This window comes from Pseudochaenichthys georgianus, chromosome 15 (genome assembly GCF_902827115.2).
Source record: "Pseudochaenichthys georgianus chromosome 15, fPseGeo1.2, whole genome shotgun sequence".
Taxonomy (NCBI): Eukaryota; Metazoa; Chordata; class Actinopteri; order Perciformes; family Channichthyidae; genus Pseudochaenichthys; species Pseudochaenichthys georgianus.
The window spans coordinates 6,181,529-6,202,987 of record NC_047517.1 but is presented as its reverse complement, the minus strand read 5'-3'; the positions used below and the strand labels follow the sequence as shown (position 1 = coordinate 6,202,987).

The following is a 21,459-nucleotide window of genomic DNA, read 5'->3' as shown; positions in this document are numbered from 1 at the left end:
TGTGTTTTAGGTTGACTTTTAAAATCTGTCCAGGGACTACAGATGAAAAATAGCCTCTTGGCTAACTCTGGCACGTTTACAGAAATGTTCATTAATGTGCACTGTCCCGGTTAAATAAATGAATAAATAAATAAAAATAAATGTGACATATGACCCTTTCTCTGACTTTTTCAAAATCGGACATTTTCAACACTTTTATTTTATTACAAAGCTTTTGTATACATTCCTTTACTATCGAACTTTACTGTATTGGAAATGTATGAAACTGTATATAATGCTAAGGATGTTCTGCTCATAAATCCTAACCATCACTAAAGATTCAGTCCCAGAACATCTGAAGTTTTAACAGAGCTCTGACATCAGAATTATTTCCAAGCATCTACTGCCATCTGGTGGCCATCTGCTGTTACTACACATCAAGGCAAAAGTGGCAGGCAATGGAACAGTGCAGTATATTGGTAAAGGGATCTTACAATAGAAGTTCAGTCTCGAATATGATTAAATCACTGAATGGGATTACAGGAACAGGCCCAAAAGAACTTAAGGGTCCAGGACCCCCTGACCATCATTTACACAATGTCACTCAAAGATACACATACAGACCAGGAAGAGACAACAGGCTGCAGAGACTTAAAACGAGGGAGGGGGAACAACCAATGACTACAAAGAGGGGGAAACACAACTACAACAAGAGGCAAAACCATGGGGTCAACTACACATGTTGTGACCAGAAAGATATACAACATATAGACATAACACCACAGGGAGGGGTGTAACAACGAGACACAAAAAAACAACAACAAAAAAGGTTACACAACTATAATGTCTGTGTGTCTTTCTTCTGTTTAGGAGAGGTTGGGGCTTTTCTCTTAAGACATTTCACCTCCACGGCTTCGATGCACAATACAATACCATACTCCATTGAATGATGTTATCGTTGTTTCTTCATCAACCATTGGAAGTTGGTGGTTCTTTCGTCATGTTTGGAAGTTGGTGTTACTTTATGCTGGAGTTAGACCTTGACGTAAAACCCCTTAATAATACATCATTGAATCAGATTTGATTGTAAGCCATTCAAATTGAGTTTGAGTTGAACTTATACCCACGTCGAATGGACTCGTGCACCTGTCTGAGGTGTTTCTCTGTTCGAGACCTCAGAGAAAAAGGCTATTTTGGAATGAAAGGTTTGATTTAGTTCAAACGTGTAATAGTTTAATAACAAAAACAATAGAGAATGAACAGGCTCGTATCATGTGATCACTGATCTAAAATGTAACCTATATTCAAACATGTTGACACTGTAATGTATATGTTGGGTTACAATGTGTTGTATGTGTGATGTAACTTACCGTTTGTGCTTCCTGTCCAGGGGACTATTGATGCGCATGAGCAGTCGTGTGGTGCTTGGCCACTGTTAAATAAACTAATACAATTACATTTGTGTCTAATTTTACAAACATCTTTAAAATGCTACAGTATGTTTTCCTGCTTGTAGTAGAATACTGTTGTGTGTTCTAATTCTATTCAGCGTAATTCAGTTTTGGCTGAACAGTCCCGGCTAAAATCCTGGTGTAAGGATATATAATATTTGAATCAAGAAAGATAAATAATAGCAATCTGGATTTATTTCTCATTTAACACGTATACGCTTGAAAGATCAAACCACTTTGAATTCAAGGGGTTTGTGAACCACCGACACATCAAAGAGCACTTACCGTGAAATGCTCCTGGGATTTGTAGTTCTCATCGAGGTAGACGCGGGCTCTGTTGTACTCCTTCATCACGTCACTGGACAACAGCTCTCTGGTGGACAGAACACACACACATGCACACACACATCAGTACATGTCAATACAATCTACCTCATTGCATTTCAATAAATAAAAAAAACACTTATTTTCTACTTATATGTAAGTGCAATGAATTAAGCATCCTATGTTTGTAGTTTAGCAGTAGGTTGGTCTATGTAAGTAAGTATGTAAGTGTTACACTGTATGCTGCATGTTCTACAGAAACTCTATAGATTTGAATCGTCATATTGTTGATTTGTATATAGTAAGTCTTCATTTGTATGCTCTTTATTATTACTTCTTAATTTGTGTTCAACTCATGTGGAAAAGAAACCACTTAAGATATATATAACCTTTATCACACTAACAATTCAGATACAGATCAAAGAATACATGATAATATAAATGACAGAATACTGAATCAACTGAAGCAGTTAGTTCCAGTTAGTGATGAAAGCCTGGCTCCTCAAATCTCTGAGTCCAAATTCATTCTGATCCCACATTTAAATGTGCACTATTAGCATATTGTTTAAGGCCAACAGCATGTGTTGCCGTGCCGACGTACAGCTGGGATGCCACCAGTAGGGGGAGCAGTCCTCCGCTTTGCAACCCACTTTACTCCTGCATGTTCCACATCGGGAGGGTTTCCCTCATGGAAACTGCTCAGCTATTAACATAACCATCTAAAAGTATTCTGAAAGTGACAACATGAAAAGGGCATGAGCATATATGAGGATACTCACTTGACAAAACTATCCACGTGGGACATGGACGCCTCGTAGTTCTTCCCCCCCACCTCCTGACAGTGCAAAGCAAAGAAGTGAGGCTTGTGTGTCTGTATGGTCTGTAAGAAAGAGGAAGAACACAGGTGAGCATTTCAGAAAGGGACAAACACTTCCACTCGATTGGTCAGTACACCACACCAGCTGTTACCGCACTTTGCTCAAACTAAATAAACCTTGAGCTGAATTATTCAGTCGTGCGCGAAACCTAAATGAGCCCGGCGCCTGGGGCTCCACAACTCTTCCTAACTCAACTGTGCGACATGCTACTATATGTACACACGACAAAGTGCCTTGCTCATGTAGGCAGAAGGCAACAAGCGTAACAGCGACCTCTCTTCATCCAGCGTCAGGAGGGACCTGCAGCTCAGTGTGTACAGGGTGTGAGGGACCATCACACATCACTGCACCTGCTGACACCACTGGACCAACAACAACAACAACTGCAGGATTATGGAAGGAATGCTCATCAGAATGTGGAATAGACTCCAGCATATACAGACTACTGTAGACATAGGTTAAGATTAAGAAGTACTTTATTCATCTTTATGGGGAAGATGACCGTATATACAAAGGCTACCACACACATGCGTTTGTGGTGTCAGAGCGAAGTGGTTTGGGGGCACTGGAGGCGAACAAGCACCTCTCCAGCTACCTGTTGCAGTGTGTATGGTCCATGGGCGGTTCTGGGGGGTGGCCACCAGGGGCCAGGGCCCTGGTAACAATAGGCGCAGCCCATCCAGAAAGAATAGTCTATATTAATACCAATTCTAATAGTGTTGCTTCAAAAACTGTGCGGCAACTTGAGCCAAAGTTGTGGTAATGGTTTGCCTTTAACATTGTAATTTAATAAAAATGTGTACCCAAGTTAATTTTGTAATGTATATTTTTAAAAGACATGTTTGGGCATATTGTGCCAATGTGACAGTGTTGAATGGGGGAATCAGAGGAGAAGACATGGCGATTGGTCCCCGGCGGGATTGGAACCCACCCAGGTCTTCTGCATGGGGAGCCCCAGGACGGCCAGTTCTACCAACTAGACTAAACTAGAGTTATTGCCACAAATTCTGTAACTGAAACAAATACTAAAATGGTTCTTGAACCGCCACAACTTGAACCTGTGACCCTTCGGCTCCCAAGCCAGGTCCTTACAGACCGAGCAGCTGCTGCCACTAAGGTATTCAGAATGTAATGCAACATGTGATTGCATCTCGCATCAAGGTAATGATAACAACAACAACATTATAAAATGATATGGAGAATATTTTAACTGACATAATATCAGAAATGAGATAACTAAACTGTGCCCTGCTGAACATTAGATGCAGAATGTCTGTTAATCAGCAAGAGTGCATTTAAAGCAAATGTTATACAATTTCACATATGCTTGTGTTTATACATTATTACAGTAAGCTGCTTTTTATTCCACTGTACAGTATTTCAATTACATTCTGTTTCATTTGATTCCATTTGACTTATTCCTGCATTGTACTTGCACCATTGTATGGTTTGCACTATGTTATGTCTTTTTCATTCCAGTCAGTAACTATAGATGCTCATTGCCATCGACTACGCTGTAGCTGTGAATATGACAATAACATCTTTGAATCAAGAATATATGTTCCATGATCTGATCATCTGTAATTTCCACAGCCCTGCTCACCAAGACCTTTTTATTTATTGTTATTTTAAGTGTGCACTGATGCTGTTACTTTAAACTGGATACATACATTTCAAAAAGAAATGAAAAGACACAAAGTTTCATTTATCTTTGGCACAGGTCTGGCATTTCACGTGTGCTGTGACGTACCTCTACAGAAGAGGATTAGGGCGACGTGTGAAAGGTCTTTTGAGATCTGACCAAAAGTCATTTCGTTTTTAGTTCTGAGTTTAGAGAAGAAAAGTCAGAGTTCTGAGAAGATTCTGACTTGTTTGACTTTAATGTCAGTATTCAGTTGTTTTTCTCAGAATTCTGACTTTACTCTCAGAACCCCAAAAAACAAAAAATGACTTTTGGTCAGACCTCCAACATGTGTTCAGATGTAGCCCCAACCCTCTTCGCTATACCTCCTACTGGAAAGTATGAAAAAAGCCTATCTGCGATTGACATAAAAAGATGTCCCATCCAAGATATCCCATCCAGTCACGTGACCTCGTGTTGCTCTCCTTCAGCATTCCCCCCTCACAGAGCGAGGTGTTTGTGAGCGCCCTGTCAGAGGTGTTCAGGGCGGTTGACCTCTAATGGAAAAATCAATAGCAGGGGGTGATTTACAGCACTCACAAGCACTCACAGGGTCGGGCCTATGGATGGTGGCAGAGCACATACATCACTGTCACTGGGTGCTGGGGGCGGGGGGGCTGGAGGAGCGACAAATGGTCCCTGGACCCCGACGGAGCCCTGCTACTTCACCAGCGCCCGCCTCACGGTTGCATTATGCTCACTACAGGCCCAATCAAATAAAAGTAATGTATGGCAATAACACTATGGATTTTCCATCAACCTATGGCTTGTCACTTAGCCCGATGACCCAGCAGTGGGACCTACAGCGGCTCAAACTTGGAAAGATTAGTGGACCTATCAAGTCACCATGGAAAAGGTCACATTCTCAAGGAGCTTGCAACTAATGTCAGGCTGCAATGTGACACGTGTGTGTGTGTGTGTGTGTGTGTGTGTGTGTGTGTGTGTGTGTGTGTGTGTGTGTGTGTGTGTGTGTGTGTGTGTGTGTGTGTGTGTGTGTGTGTGTGTGTGTGTGTGTGTGTGTGTGTGTGTGTGTGTGTGTGTGTGTGTGTGTGTCACCAGCCCTTGGATGACAGCTGCTATGGCAGAGCTGAGGACAGCCTGACTCACAGAAAGCTGCCATATCACTTCTCTCAACACATCAACTTCCCAACACACAGTCGTAGGTCACATCCTGGACTTGGTCTGCTCCACTGGTCTCACCATCCATCATCTGTCCAGCCTTAATCTCCACATCTCTGATCACCTGGGCCCAAGAGTTCAACACTTGTAATCCCTATCTGATCAGATCAGATTTATCTCTTGGGGAGTTCAAAACCAACAAATAGGATTAGGATCACTTTGATATCCGATCAGATCAGGAAATCCAATCCAAGCTTTAATCTGGATCAAATCTTCAAAACGGGTAGATCAAACCGACAACACGGGATTGGGATCAATTTGATCCCAAAAAACTGGATTATCCTGATCCCACCAGTGATTTCCAGTGGATTACCAGAGCAAAATGTACTGTACAATTTATTTTAAAATATGTTTCAATTTAAATTAGATGGCAAAGTTTGTTAACTGAAATAATACACCATTTTTAGCCTTCATGGGAAATAAATTTAATCTTTCCATTTTTTGCTCACGTTTGTGGTGGCCTATTTTGTTTTCAACCAAATGTTGATGACATAAATGTTTATGCTCATAAAAGTATCACAACAAAGATTGTCAATCACAAATTGAATTTAGATTAAAGTAAAAATATCTTCAACAAAAAGAAAGTCCATCATCTGTCCTCACCTTTCAAAAGTAATTGCGGACAATAGATGTCTCTGCAACGTGGTCTCTTGTCTTCCTTGTATTATTTTTCATATCCACTAGATGGCGATCGGTAGGATTAAAGCACTGATATTCAGGATCTAGTCATCTTGAAAAATCGTAATCTGGATCAGGGTGATCCTATCCTGAATTGCTTTGAACTCCAGGGACAACATTTGTCCGACTTGTCTGATCCTGGATCACAAAAAATGGGATTTCAAAATCTGATCGGATCTGATTGAGATTAAAAGTTTTTAACTCCTGGAGTGGAGTGCACCAGCTGGGCATAAGCTGGGCGTAACTCTACGTCCGACGTAGAACCGAAGGTTAAGACCAAACTAAAGTTATGACTAGTGCACCACTTAGACTTAAGCCCTGTATGCGTTGCACCCGGGTGTAACTTTTACGCCTAGTATGGAGCAGGCGTAAATCGGAAAGACAGACTAGTATCCATAGTAACGTAAAACAGGCAAGAAGGATATTAACGATGGCAGGGAGTCTTGTTTACATGTTTAACAATGAAAGGGCATTAAGAAGAGAAAGAGTCGTCCGTGATCGAACAAACCCACTGGACATCTATTCAGATGGTGAACTGATAGAGAGGTTTCGTTTTGGCAGACAAGCCCTTTTTGATTTAATCGAGGAGATCTCCCCTCAACTCCAGCACGGATCAGATCGAAACGCTGCGCTCTCCCCAACCTTGCAGGTGCTGATTGCGCTCAGATTCTACGCGAACGGGGCCTTTCAAAATACTGTGGGAGACATGATTAATGTTCATCGCACAACTGCATGTCGGGCTATAAGACAAGTTTCATTGGCCCTCCAGCACCGATTTCTTTCTCCGTCAGTTCCCGCTGTAGCTCTGACAAATCCCTCTTTCTCTTTCGGGGTGTGGCCATTTGGGATTCCCCTTGAGTCATCGCTGACGCTGTGGGTGTGGGAATTCCCTCTTCTCTGCGGTCCTCTGAGTCTGTAAAATGGCGTTGCTTGGCAACAATTACTGTTTCGCGTGTGTTCACGTGGACGCGCATCTTAAGACCAGGCGCAGCTATGCCCGAGACTAGTCAGGCTTGATGCACTCGATGTAAATTAGAATCACTACGTCGGACGTAGCTAAGCCCGACGTTAGAGTTAAGCCCTACTTTTTTACGCCCATCTGGTGCACTCCACTCCTGGGCCCTGGCTATCATCATGGACATCAACATCCCCATCCCCGCCCAAAAGCAAAAACGCACAATAACCTACAGAAATCTCAAATCCATCTCACCTTCAGCGATCACTGCCTCCATTACCTGCAAGATGTCTGTCTCCCCCCCCCCCCACTTTCTGAAAACCCATCTGAACTTGTGGACTATTATAAAAGCACCCTCTCCTTCTGTCTCAATGAACTGGCCCCCACAAAAACAAAAAATGTCTCTTTCATACACTCCGCCCCCTGGTATACCCCCGAATGCCAAATGAAATCAAGGAAACGTCAACTTGAACGCCAACACAAGAAAACCACACTAACAGTCCATCTTCAAATCTACAAAGACTATCTCCAGAACGTTTAAAAGTTAGCGCTGAGCTTCAGTCTGCAATGTTCAAACCAACAGATAAAGCCAGAAATCTAGGTGTAGTCATGGACTCTGACCTGAGTTTCAACAGTCACATTAAAACAGTTACTAAATCAGCCTACTATCACCTAAAGAACATATCTAGGATTAAAAGACTAATGTCACAGCAGGATTTGGAAAAAACTTGTCCATGCTTTTATCTTCAGTAGACTGGACTACTGCAATGGTGTCTTCACAGGTCTCACTAAAAAATCTATTAGAAAGCTGCAGCTGATTCAGAACGCCGCTGCTCGAGTCCTCACTAACACTAAGAAAGTGGATCACATCACTCCAGTTCTGAAGTCTTTACACTGGCTTCCTGTGTGTCAAAGAATATATTTCAAAATACTGCTGCTGGTTTATAAAGCACTGAATGATTGGCTAAATTATGAACCATCCAGATCTCTCAGGTCTTCAGGGACTGGTCAGCTTTCTGTCCCCAGAGTCAGAACTAAACATGGTAAAGCAGTGTTCAGTTATTATGCTCCAGATTAGGGTTGCCAGAAACTGACCATGATCAAAATCGATTATTCGGCAGCCCTGGCGAATAATAATCGATTATTCGACCCTCTCTTCACCTCACAGCCCCTGTCCCACTTCTCCCCTGTGACCCCCATGCAACTGTCCGACTTCATGACTGGAATTAACTCCACCTGCACACTTAACCCAATGCCCTCCAGATGTGTTAAAGAGAGCCTCCCTGCCATCTCCCAACTCATCGCCACCATCATTAACTCCTCCCTCAGATCTGGATCAGTTCCCCCCTCTCTCAAACTGGCTGCTGTCACACCCATTCTCAAAAGACCTGGACTCACACCTGACATTATGTCCAACATCCGGCCCATCTCAAATCTCCCCTTTCTGTCAAAAATACTTGAACATGTCATTGCCTCACAACTTAAAGCCCACCTCAGCTCCAATGACCTCTTTGAGCCATTTCAATCCGGTTTCCGATCAAAACACAGCACAGAAACAACTCTTCTGAAAATCACAAACGACCTCCTCCTCTCCTCTGACTCCGGCAGCCTGAACATCCTCATCCTCCTCACCGCAGCATTCCACACCATCCTGCTGTCCCTCCTCGAATCATCACTAAACATCACCGACACCGCACTCTCCTGGCTGAAATCCTACCTCACGGACAGACATCAGTTTATCAACATCAACAACTGCACCTCCTCCACTGCTCCTCTGTCCCAAGGCGTCCCCCAGGGTTCGGTGCTTGGCCCCCTCCTCTTCATCGTCTACATGCTCCCCCTTGGCAAAATCATTCGTCGCCACAACCTTCAATTTCACTGCTACGCCGTTGACATCCAACTTTATATCTCAACAAAAACCATCACCCCCACAACACACTCCACTCTCACCAACTGTCTCTCAGAGATAAAAGCATGGATGCAAACAAACTATCTCCAACTGAACAGTGCCAAATCAGACATCATCATCATCGGCCCCCCCATCCCGTATCAAAGACATCCAGAATTTCAACTTCACCATTGACAGCCACACTCTATCCCCCCCCCCTCACATCCGCAACCTCGGAGTCATCTTCGACAGTCAGCTCAAATTCAACCACCACATCAATCACATCACCAGGACCGCCTTTTTCCACCTCAAAAACATTGCCCGTCTCCGCCCATCACTCTCCTCCTCTGCTGCTGAAACCCTGATTCATGCATTCATCACTTCACGACTCCACTACTGCAATAGCATCCTCTACGGCATACCATCCAACCTCCTCAATAAACTCCAACATATCCAGAACTCTGCTGCCCGCCTCCTCACCCACACCCGCTCCCGAGACTACATCACTCCCGCCCTCCAGAACCTCCACTGGCTCCCTGTCCGTCAAATAATCAACTTCAAAGTCCTCCTGATTACTCACAAAGCCCTCAACAATCAGGCCCCCCCCTCCCCTACCTCACAGACCTGCTGCACCACCCCTTCTCGCTGCCTCCGCTCATCAGAAGCCAACCTCCTATCCATCCCCACCTACATCAATCACCGGACCTGGGGGGACAGAGCCTTCTCCGTCGCTGCCCCCTCCCTCTGGAACTCACTCCCACAACCCATCAGAGACTGCACAGACCTCACCACCTTCAAAAATCTCACCTCTTCAATCTGGCTTTTAATGTGTGATTGTTTTTGTATTATTTGACTTTAACTTTAACTATATATTTATTTGTTGTTCCTTTATTTTATCTTCACTATATCTGTAAAGCGTCTTTGAGCACCTGTAAAAGTGCTAACAAATTAAATCTATTATTATTATTATTATTATTATATGGGAGCCTTTCTCAACCTGACGCTGATTTTTTTTATATGGAGGTGTGTCCTCTCATCATCCCTCTTGTTCGGTCTTCTTCTTTCCAACGCAATATTGACATGTCAAGGATGTTCCAGGTCCTATTTGTCTAAATCGTACATGTGTAGAACTTTGAATTTGCCAAACATTCAGAGGATGTTTGGCAAAGGAGTAAATTATAGGACTACTATTAGGACAAGATACAATTGAAACAGACATATAACATCAGTCTAACCTTAATACATCGTGGCACCATGTTTGTCCAATTTGAACATAGGTATAGTTTAGGTTCTCGTGACATCTCAAGCCTGTCTACAAACCAATCAATTGCTAGTATAGACGGACTGAGCTCAAGACGTTGATGCGTCAGGTCGTAGCATCACGTATGGTGCTTTGCAGTGCTAGAACATTTGCATTGTGAAACTAAAAGTGAGCAGTGAAGGCAGGGGTGCCAAACTCAAGGCCCGGGGGCCAAATCCGGCCCGTGACTTCATTTTCTGTGGCCCCACAAGAGCTTGTAAAGAATAGAATGTTTATTATATGGTTACATGCCGATTTACAGAAGCACGTTGCCCATAAAAAACATGTCCCCAATGCATCTCAAATTATACTTTTTTCTTAGAATTTCACTTTTTTTCAAATGTCACTTCCTTTTTTTTGAGTTTGACTTTTTTTCCAGAATTTCGCTTTTCTTTTTAAATCATGTTGTAACATTCTCACTGAAGAGACTTCTGCTTTCAGACGTAGTTAATTATGTAGTTATTACCCTATCCCATAATAATCCAATGCAGAGGCAAAAATGTAATATAATACATTATTTTATATATATTAAATATGTATATATGTATTTTTTATATAGTCTTAAAGTTACCAACCGGCCCTTTGAGTGCAACCATAATGCTAATGTGGCCCGCGATGAAATTGAGTTTGACACCCCTGAGTTAAGGTAATTCAATGTAACAAAATTACATTCTTTAGGTTCAAACTTTGATTGGGTCTTTCAGGGCCTGGAAGTAGGTGAGCTGCAAGGCTGAAACTGTTTGAGTTTATCAACTGATATTAGTAAAAAAGAGGTATTTCAGTATATTTTTAACCCCAAACCAGCGATTTATGTTCTGAAAGGAATCAATTTGATGGGGAAAGCCAGCTGGACATTAGATAATTAAAAAAACAGCTTTCTCATGTTGCAATGTGTCAGAGACTGGCTCAACTGATTTCTGACACCGGTAAATTGATATTTCCTGGAACTTGTTATCCTTTATTTATGCATGTATGCCAATAAATACATGTTTTTGTTCTTACAGTTTCTATCCTTAATGATTAGGGTAGAGGTCAAGAACGGCAATGCAGACCAGATCATGTTCAGACAGAGAGGGCCTTTGATGAGACTAATCAGGACAGCCCGAGTCTCATTTCATGGTTCCTATTTGGAGGTGGGAAATAATCACAGGGATGAGAGGAGTATGTGAGCGTACAACAACTGAGGCTTCATGATACAATCTGGAGTCCTCACTTTATCTGCACTATCTGCTATTGTAATAATACAAATGTCCTCGTTGTGGGACAAATAAAGGAATTCGGATTCAGATAAAATACTAAGCAATCTAACATAAGTCTGTTTGTTTGCCTTCGATCTGCGCCAGAGGCGGATTTAGGATTGTAGGAGATCCGGGGCTTAGCCCAGGAGTTGTTGGGGGGGGGGGGGGGGGGGGGGGGCGGGGGTAAAGTGCTATTTTTTTTTTTACAAGTGGGGGGTGGACCAAACATCCTTTAGGGGGGTCGTCGCCTCCTCTAGGGGGGGTCCGGGGGCATGCTCCCCCCGGGAAGATTTTTTTTTAAAATATTGAAGTTAAAAGCATCAAGCTGGTGCACTTTGAGAGCAACATTAACCCTACCTTAATAATACCTTAAAGGGGACATATCATGCTATATTTGAACAATATATTGTAGGGCCATACCTATATAAAGTACATAAATAGTTTTTCTTTCAAAATACCAAACGGATCCTGCATTTTAGCCATGCCTCATTTCGCTCTATTTGCTCTTTCCAGCCCTGTTTTTGCAGGGGGCTGATTCTGTGAGCTGCACCACACCCCCCTGCAGGAGAGGGGCGGCATGCTCTGAGATCAGCTGCTGGGCTGCAGCGGGGAGAAGAGGGGAAGAAAAAGAGATCTCCGTCCTCCGTGTTGTATTCTTATATTATTATTATTATTATATAGAGTCGTTATTCATTTGCTTTAAAGCTCAATAAATAACAAAGAAGACCTTTGACCGGCACTTTTCTAATTTTGTCCGGAAGATTTCAACTTAACGGACATGTTGACCGGCGAAATAAAAAAAAAAACTGAAACTCTGCCGCACGGTCCCCTCGTTCCTTGGAAGAGCCGGAGAGGAGGGTGTTTGTCATCTGCTGGTGGACTACCGGACAGAATTACAGCGAGGGAGGCAAACGCTTGCCTCGGGGAGGGAGAGAAAGAGCCAGAGCAGAGTATAAACAGAAGGGCAACCATGTCTTCTTCGCTGCTTTTGTGGCAGACTACAGCGCCACTTCCAGGCCTGGCATATGTACTACAGCGTCTCCAGCGCAATGGCCGGCCGTAGCCCAACCCCACATTCCCCTGATAGGTGGAGAATTGACCAATAAGCGGAGCACCACTTCTGTGACGTAGAAAATAATTCAAGATCAGTCTGTATCAGATCCGTTGCAGCCCCGTTTTTAGAGATTTGGGTACGGAGGAAAAGAGAGAGGGTTGTGTTTTCTGACACTTGGTGAGTTCCCTGGAACACCCGGGACTAGGGGTGTAACGGTTCACAGAAGTCACGGTTTGGTTCATACCTCGGTTTGGGGGTCTCGGTTTGGGGGTCACGGTTCGGTACGGTTCGGTACGGTTCGGTACAACAAGAAAAAGCAAAAAAAAGTCCCAAATGCATAATTCCAGGTTTGTTGTTATTTACTTTTGAACAGTAGTGCAAGTTTCAGTTTAAAAATAAGGAACTCTGACATTTTGAATAATTAACTGTATTAAACAGTTAAAAACAAACCACAAACAGTACCACACACACTCAGATGGCCATAGTATCTATAATGGCTGATGTCAAACAAAAGGTTTCATCAAGCTGTAAAACTAAAACGAATGTCTTGAAAATATTACATCATAATAATAAGAAAGTGTTTCAAGTCGTTGAAAAAATATGCCAAAAGCTTCTGTTATTTATTTTGGTCTTTATTTATTGGGCTTTCATGTCTCTTGGCTTCTTAAAAACAGCGGGGATCAGCTGTTGAACTGCTGTTGTCTTTTGCCGGGCTCCGGTGATTGGCAAATCTGGGTGATGCCTTCTGATGAGATTTAGCATGTTTGGCGTGTGTTCCTATTAGGCATACTGCACTGCTATCGAACAACGCCGACACACCGTCCTCTTCCGATCCACTGCGCATTGCTTATCGTTTTATAGATCTATTCTCATCCACCATCTTTGTTTGTGACGTAAAGAGTGTAAGAGTCACGTTTCTGAATCGGGCACTCTGAGTGGATGCAGTCACCAGCCAATCGGATTCAGAGTGTTGCCTGTCAGTTCCGTTGCTATGGTTCTGTTGTTATGTGTACTGAAACGAGAGCCGGTATAATTCCACGCGCGAAAACAAAATAAAAATTGGAATATGTATTTTAGTGTCTTAAAAGTAGACTGAGGTATGAAGGGTTAACGTTACATCTTAGGATCATTTTTTAGTCATGTTCTGTATACATACTAACATATAAGGGTATTGACTTAGTGTGGTTTATCTTTTTGTCGCTGCTTTTAATTTAAACTGAGCTGTTGTGTTCATCAGTAAAGTGGAACTTCTGTGTGAACTATTCATATCTTAAACTGCACTGTAACTTTTTATTCATGTATTTTTTCTTTTATTGTTTCTTTTATTATCTTTTACTGTTTTTAAATGCCTTTGTCTGAATGTCTTTCATTTTTGTAAAGCACCTTGAATTGCCTTGTGTTGAAAGGTGCTATATAAATAAACTTGCCTTGCCTTGGTTACTCCATGTTTACTAGCTATAACATTAACGTTACATCACTCTTTTTCACTTCTTACTCAGTCAGCCAGAGTGCAGATATCACCATTAGATTCACAAACCTGAAACATCATCCATTTCTTCACTGCTGGTGATGACATTGTTGTCAGGCTGCTGATACTGCTGCTGCAGCTGCAGCTTGTGGTGCCTGCTTCGATGAAAATAACTTTCTAATATCCATAACTTTATAGGCTATTAGCTTAAAACTTGTCAGGCACTAGGAAGGATCACTTCTTCTTCAGGGCAGGGAAGGCTACGCAGTACGCAGGCTAATGTCCCGCAGCGGCTGCCTCTTCTGGTGGACTCCGGTACTGCACATTACTCCCGAGACATTTAAAAAAAAAAAAAAAAACATTTTTTTTTTTAAGTGAAACATCCGGGGCTTTTCAGAAAACATCCGGGGCTTGAGCCCAAGTAGCCACCCCCTAGCGCCGCCTCTGATCTGCGCTGTAACTTTGCTGTTGTAATGCTTTGGGACAAATGAATGATTTCCTATGCTGACTGAGTAAACCAAGATGTGTTACAGTACATCTCCATGTCATGCGTTTCCCTATAAATGGTTCAGGTGGCATATTATAATCAGCCTTCAGGTACAACACATCAAATAAATGATGTATCTGATGACCTTCACCACGGCGTCTGTCATTTACACATCCCAGACTGGATGTGGGATCTTACATCATCAAGGCCTGTCAAGAGAAGTTTCCAATGCAAATGGCCTGTGGATTATTCAATTCATTGTGGTGCAATGCAAAACCCTGGTTTCCAGCAGAAAGCCGGATTCCCATTTAACCCGGGCTATTGAAGAGTCTGTAAAATGGCGTTGCTTGGCAACAATTACTGTTTCGCGTGTGTTCACGTGGACGCGCATCTTAAGACCAGGCGCAGCTATGCCCGAGACTAGTCAGGCTTGATGCACTCGATGTAAATTAGAATCACTACGTCGGACGTAGCTAAGCCCGACGTTAGAGTTAAGCCCTACTTTTTTACGCCCATCTGGTGCACTCCACTCCTGGGCCCTGGCTATCATCATGGACATCAACATCCCCATCCCCGCCCAAAAGCAAAAACGCACAATAACCTACAGAAATCTCAAATCCATCTCACCTTCAGCGATCACTGCCTCCATTACCTGCAAGATGTCTGTCTCCCCCCCCCCACTTTCTGAAAACCCATCTGAACTTGTGGACTATTATAAAAGCACCCTCTCCTTCTGTCTCAATGAACTGGCCCCCACAAAAACAAAAAATGTCTCTTTCATACACTCCGCCCCCTGGTATACCCCCGAATGCCAAATGAAATCAAGGAAACGTCAACTTGAACGCCAACACAAGAAAACCACACTAACAGTCCATCTTCAAATCTACAAAGACTATCTCCAGAACGTTTAAAAGTTAGCGCTGAGCTTCAGTCTGCAATGTTCAAACCAACAGATAAAGCCAGAAATCTAGGTGTAGTCATGGACTCTGACCTGAGTTTCAACAGTCACATTAAAACAGTTACTAAATCAGCCTACTATCACCTAAAGAATATATCTAGGATTAAAAGACTAATGTCACAGCAGGATTTGGAAAAACTTGTCCATGCTTTTATCTTCAGTAGACTGGACTACTGCAATGGTGTCTTCACAGGTCTCACTAAAAAATCTATTAGAAAGCTGCAGCTGATTCAGAACGCCGCTGCTCGAGTCCTCACTAACACTAAGAAAGTGGATCACATCACTCCAGTTCTGAAGTCTTTACACTGGCTTCCTGTGTGTCAAAGAATATATTTCAAAATACTGCTGCTGGTTTATAAAGCACTGAATGATTGGCTAAATTATGAACCATCCAGATCTCTCAGGTCTTCAGGGACTGGTCAGCTTTCTGTCCCCAGAGTCAGAACTAAACATGGTAAAGCAGTGTTCAGTTATTATGCTCCAGATTAGGGTTGCCAGAAACTGACCATGATCAAAATCGATTATTCGGCAGCCCTGGCGAATAATAATCGATTATTCGACCCTCTCTTCACCTCACAGCCCCTGTCCCACTTCTCCCCTGTGACCCCCATGCAAACTGTCCGACTTCATGACTGGAATTAACTCCACCTGCACACTTAACCCAATGCCCTCCAGATGTGTTAAAGAGAGCCTCCCTGCCATCTCCCAACTCATCGCCACCATCATTAACTCCTCCCTCAGATCTGGATCAGTTCCCCCCTCTCTCAAACTGGCTGCTGTCACACCCATTCTCAAAAGACCTGGACTCACACCTGACATTATGTCCAACATCCGGCCCATCTCAAATCTCCCTTTCTGTCAAAAATACTTGAACATGTCATTGCCTCACAACTTAAAGCCCACCTCAGCTCCAATGACCTCTTTGAGCCATTTCAATCCGGTTTCCGATCAAAACACAGCACAGAAACAACTCTTCTGAAACTCACAAACGACCTCCTCCTCTCCTCTGACTCCGGCAGCCTGAACATCCTCATCCTCCTCACCGCAGCATTCCACACCATCCTGCTGTCCCTCCTCGAATCATCACTAAACATCACCGACACCGCACTCTCCTGGCTGAAAATCCTACTCACGGACAGACATCAGTTTATCAACATCAACAACTGCACCTCCTCCACTGCTCCTCTGTCCCAAGGCGTCCCCCAGGGTTCGGTGCTTGGCCCCCTCCTCTTCATCGTCTACATGCTCCCCCTTGGCAAAATCATTCGTCGCCACAACCTTCAATTTCACTGCTACGCCGTTGACATCCAACTTTATATCTCAACAAAAACCATCACCCCCACAACACACTCCACTCTCACCAACTGTCTCTCAGAGATAAAAGCATGGATGCAAACAAACTATCTCCAACTGAACAGTGCCAAATCAGACATCATCATCATCGGCCCCCCATCCCGTATCAAAGACATCCAGAATTTCAACTTCACCATTGACAGCCACACTCTATCCCCCCCCCCTCACATCCGCAACCTCGGAGTCATCTTCGACAGTCAGCTCAAATTCAACCACCACATCAATCACATCACCAGGACCGCCTTTTTCCACCTCAAAAACATTGCCCGTCTCCGCCCATCACTCTCCTCCTCTGCTGCTGAAACCCTGATTCATGCATTCATCACTTCACGACTCCACTACTGCAATAGCATCCTCTACGGCATACCATCCAACCTCCTCAATAAACTCCAACATATCCAGAACTCTGCTGCCCGCCTCCTCACCCACACCCGCTCCCGAGACTACATCACTCCCGCCCTCCAGAACCTCCACTGGCTCCCTGTCCGTCAAATAATCAACTTCAAAGTCCTCCTGATTACTCACAAAGCCCTCAACAATCAGGCCCCCCCTCCCCTACCTCACAGACCTGCTGCACCACCCCTTCTCGCTGCCTCCGCTCATCAGAAGCCAACCTCCTATCCATCCCCACCTACATCAATCACCGGACCTGGGGGGACAGAGCCTTCTCCGTCGCTGCCCCCTCCCTCTGGAACTCACTCCCACAACCCATCAGAGACTGCACAGACCTCACCACCTTCAAAAATCTCACCTCTTCAATCTGGCTTTTAATGTGTGATTGTTTTTGTATTATTTGACTTTAACTTTAACTATATATTTATTTGTTGTTCCTTTATTTTATCTTCACTATATCTGTAAAGCGTCTTTGAGCACCTGTAAAAGTGCTAACAAATTAAATCTATTATTATTATTATTATTATTATATGGGAGCCTTTCTCAACCTGACGCTGATTTTTTTTATATGGAGGTGTGTCCTCTCATCATCCCTCTTGTTCGGTCTTCTTCTTTCCAACGCAATATTGACATGTCAAGGATGTTCCAGGTCCTATTTGTCTAAATCGTACATGTGTAGAACTTTGAATTTGCCAAACATTCAGAGGATGTTTGGCAAAGGAGTAAATTATAGGACTACTATTAGGACAAGATACAATGAAACAGACATATAACATCAGTCTAACCTTAATACATCGTGGCACCATGTTTGTCCAATTTGAACATAGGTATAGTTTAGGTTCTCGTGACATCTCAAGCCTGTCTACAAACCAATCAATTGCTAGTATAGACGGACTGAGCTCAAGACGTTGATGCGTCAGGTCGTAGCATCACGTATGGTGCTTTGCAGTGCTAGAACATTTGCATTGTGAAACTAAAAGTGAGCAGTGAAGGCAGGGGTGCCAAACTCAAGGCCCGGGGGCCAAATCCGGCCCGTGACTTCATTTTCTGTGGCCCCACAAGAGCTTGTAAAGAATAGAATGTTTATTATATGGTTACATGCCGATTTACAGAAGCACGTTGCCCATAAAAAACATGTCCCACAATGCATCTCAAATTATACTTTTTTCTTAGAATTTCACTTTTTTTCAAAATGTCACTTCCTTTTTTTTGAGTTTGACTTTTTTTCCAGAATTTCGCTTTTCTTTTTAAATCATGTTGTAACATTCTCACTGAAGAGACTTCTGCTTTCAGACGTAGTTAATTATGTAGTTATTACCCTATCCCATAATAATCCAATGCAGAGGCAAAAATGTAATATAATACATTATTTTATATATATTAAATATGTATATATGTATTTTTTATATAGTCTTAAAGTTACAACCGGCCCTTTGAGTGCAACCATAATGCTAATGTGGCCCGCGATGAAATTGAGTTTGACACCCCTGAGTTAAGGTAATTCAATGTAACAAAATTACATTCTTTAGGTTCAAACTTTGATTGGGTCTTTCAGGGCCCTGGAAGTAGGTGAGCTGCAAGGCTGAAAACTGTTTGAGTTTATCAACTGATATTAGTAAAAAAGAGGTATTTCAGTATATTTTTAACCCAAACCAGCGATTTATGTTCTGAAAGGAATCAATTTGATGGGGAAAGCCAGCTGGACATTAGATAATTAAAAAAACAGCTTTCTCATGTTGCAATGTGTCAGAGACTGGCTCAACTGATTTCTGACACCGGTAATTGATATTTCCTGAACTTGTTATCCTTTATTTATGCATGTATGCCAATAAATACATGTTTTTGTTCTTACAGTTTCTATCCTTAATGATTAGGGTAGAGGTCAAGAACGGCAATGCAGACCAGATCATGTTCAGACAGAGAGGGCCTTTGATGAGACTAATCAGGACAGCCCGAGTCTCATTTCATGGTTCCTATTTGGAGGTGGGAAATAATCACAGGGATGAGAGGAGTATGTGAGCGTACAACAACTGAGGCTTCATGATACAATCTGGAGTCCTCACTTTATCTGCACTATCTGCTATTGTAATAATACAAATGTCCTCGTTGTGGGACAAATAAAGGAATTCGGATTCAGATAAAATACTAAGCAATCTAACATAAGTCTGTTTGTTTGCCTTCGATCTGCGCCAGAGGCGGATTTAGGATTGTAGGAGATCCGGGGCTTAGCCCAGGAGTTGTTGGGGGGGGGGGGGGGGGGGTGCAGGGGTAAAGTGCTATTTTTTTTTTTACAAGTGGGGGGTGGACCAAACATCCTTTAGGGGGGTCGTCGCCTCCTCTAGGGGGGTCCGGGGGCATGCTCCCCCCGGGAAGATTTTTTTTTAAAATATTGAAGTTAAAAGCATCAAGCTGGTGCACTTTGAGAGCAACATTAACCCTACCTTAATAATACCTTAAAGGGGACATATCATGCTATATTTGAACAATATATTGTAGGGCCATACCTATATAAAGTACATAAATAGTTTTTCTTTCAAAATACCAAACGGATCCTGCATTTTAGCCATGCCTCATTTCGCTCTATTTGCTCTTTCCAGCCCTGTTTTTGCAGGGGGCTGATTCTGTGAGCTGCACCACACCCCCCTGCAGGAGAGGGGCGCATGCTCTGAGATCAGCTGCTGGGCTGCAGCGGGGAGAAGAGGGGAAGAAAAAGAGATCTCCGTCCTCCGTGTTGTATTCTTATATTATTATTATTATTATATAGAGTCGTTATTCATTTGCTTTAAAGCTCAATAAATAACAAAGAAGACCTTTGACCGGCACTTTTCTAATTTTGTCCGGAAGATTTCAACTTAACGGACATGTTGACCGGCGAAATAAAAAAAAAAACTGAAACTCTGCCGCACGGTCCCCTCGTTCCTTGGAAGAGCCGGAGAGGAGGGTGTTTGTCATCTGCTGGTGGACTACCGGACAGAATTACAGCGAGGGAGCAAACGCTTGCCTCGGGGAGGGAGAGAAAGAGCCAGAGCAGAGTATAAACAGAAGGGCAACCATGTCTTCTTCGCTGCTTTTGTGGCAGACTACAGCGCCACTTCCAGGCCTGGCATATGTACTACAGCGTCTCCAGCGCAATGGCCGGCCGTAGCCCAACCCCACATTCCCCTGATAGGTGGAGAATTGACCAATAAGCGGAGCACCACTTCTGTGACGTAGAAAATAATTCAAGATCAGTCTGTATCAGATCCGTTGCAGCCCCGTTTTTAGAGATTTGGGTACGGAGGAAAAGAGAGAGGGTTGTGTTTTCTGACACTTGGTGAGTTCCCTGGAACACCCGGGACTAGGGGTGTAACGGTTCACAGAAGTCACGGTTTGGTTCATACCTCGGTTTGGGGGTCACGGTTCGGTACGGTTCGGTACGGTTCGGTACAACAAGAAAAAGCAAAAAAAAGTCCCAAATGCATAATTCCAGGTTTGTTGTTATTTACTTTTGAACAGTAGTGCAAGTTTCAGTTTAAAAATAAGGAACTCTGACATTTTGAATAATTAACTGTATTAAACAGTTAAAAACAAACCACAAACAGTACCACACACACTCAGATGGCCATAGTATCTATAATGGCTGATGTCAAACAAAAGGTTTCATCAAGCTGTAAAACTAAAACGAATGTCTTGAAAATATTACATCATAAATAATAAGAAAGTGTTTCAAGTCGTTGAAAAAATATGCCAAAAGCTTCTGTTATTTATTTTGGTCTTTATTTATTGGGCTTTCATGTCTCTTGGCTTCTTAAAAACAGCGGGGATCAGCTGTTGAACTGCTGTTGTCTTTTGCCGGGCTCCGGTGATTGGCAAATCTGGGTGATGCCTTCTGATGAGATTTAGCATGTTTGGCGTGTGTTCCTATTAGCATACTGCACTGCTATCGAACAACGCCGACACACCGTCCTCTTCCGATCCACTGCGCATTGCTTATCGTTTTATAGATCTATTCTCATCCACCATCTTTGTTTGTGACGTAAAGAGTGTAAGAGTCACGTTTCTGAATCGGGCACTCTGAGTGGATGCAGTCACAGCCAATCGGATTCAGAGTGTTGCCTGTCAGTTCCGTTGCTATGGTTCTGTTGTTATGTGTACTGAAACGAGAGCCGGTATAATTCCACGCGCGAAAACAAAATAAAAATTGGAATATGTTATT

At 43.1% G+C, this 21,459-nt stretch overlaps 1 protein-coding gene across 2 annotated transcripts in view; it reads right to left on the bottom strand.

Annotated features, from left to right (window-relative positions):
• The window catches only part of LOC117459683 (inositol polyphosphate-5-phosphatase A), a 201,661-nt gene that overhangs the window by 114,500 nt on the left and 65,702 nt on the right, over window positions 1–21,459 (bottom strand). For both annotated transcript variants that reach the window (XM_034100754.2, XM_034100752.2), the window contains exons 3-4: window positions 2,534–2,634; window positions 1,716–1,803 (exon numbers count right to left, since the gene is read on the bottom strand). In XM_034100754.2, the coding sequence (XP_033956645.1) occupies window positions 1,716–1,803; window positions 2,534–2,634 (189 nt within the window). The remainder of the gene's footprint in view (window positions 1–1,715; window positions 1,804–2,533; window positions 2,635–21,459) is intronic.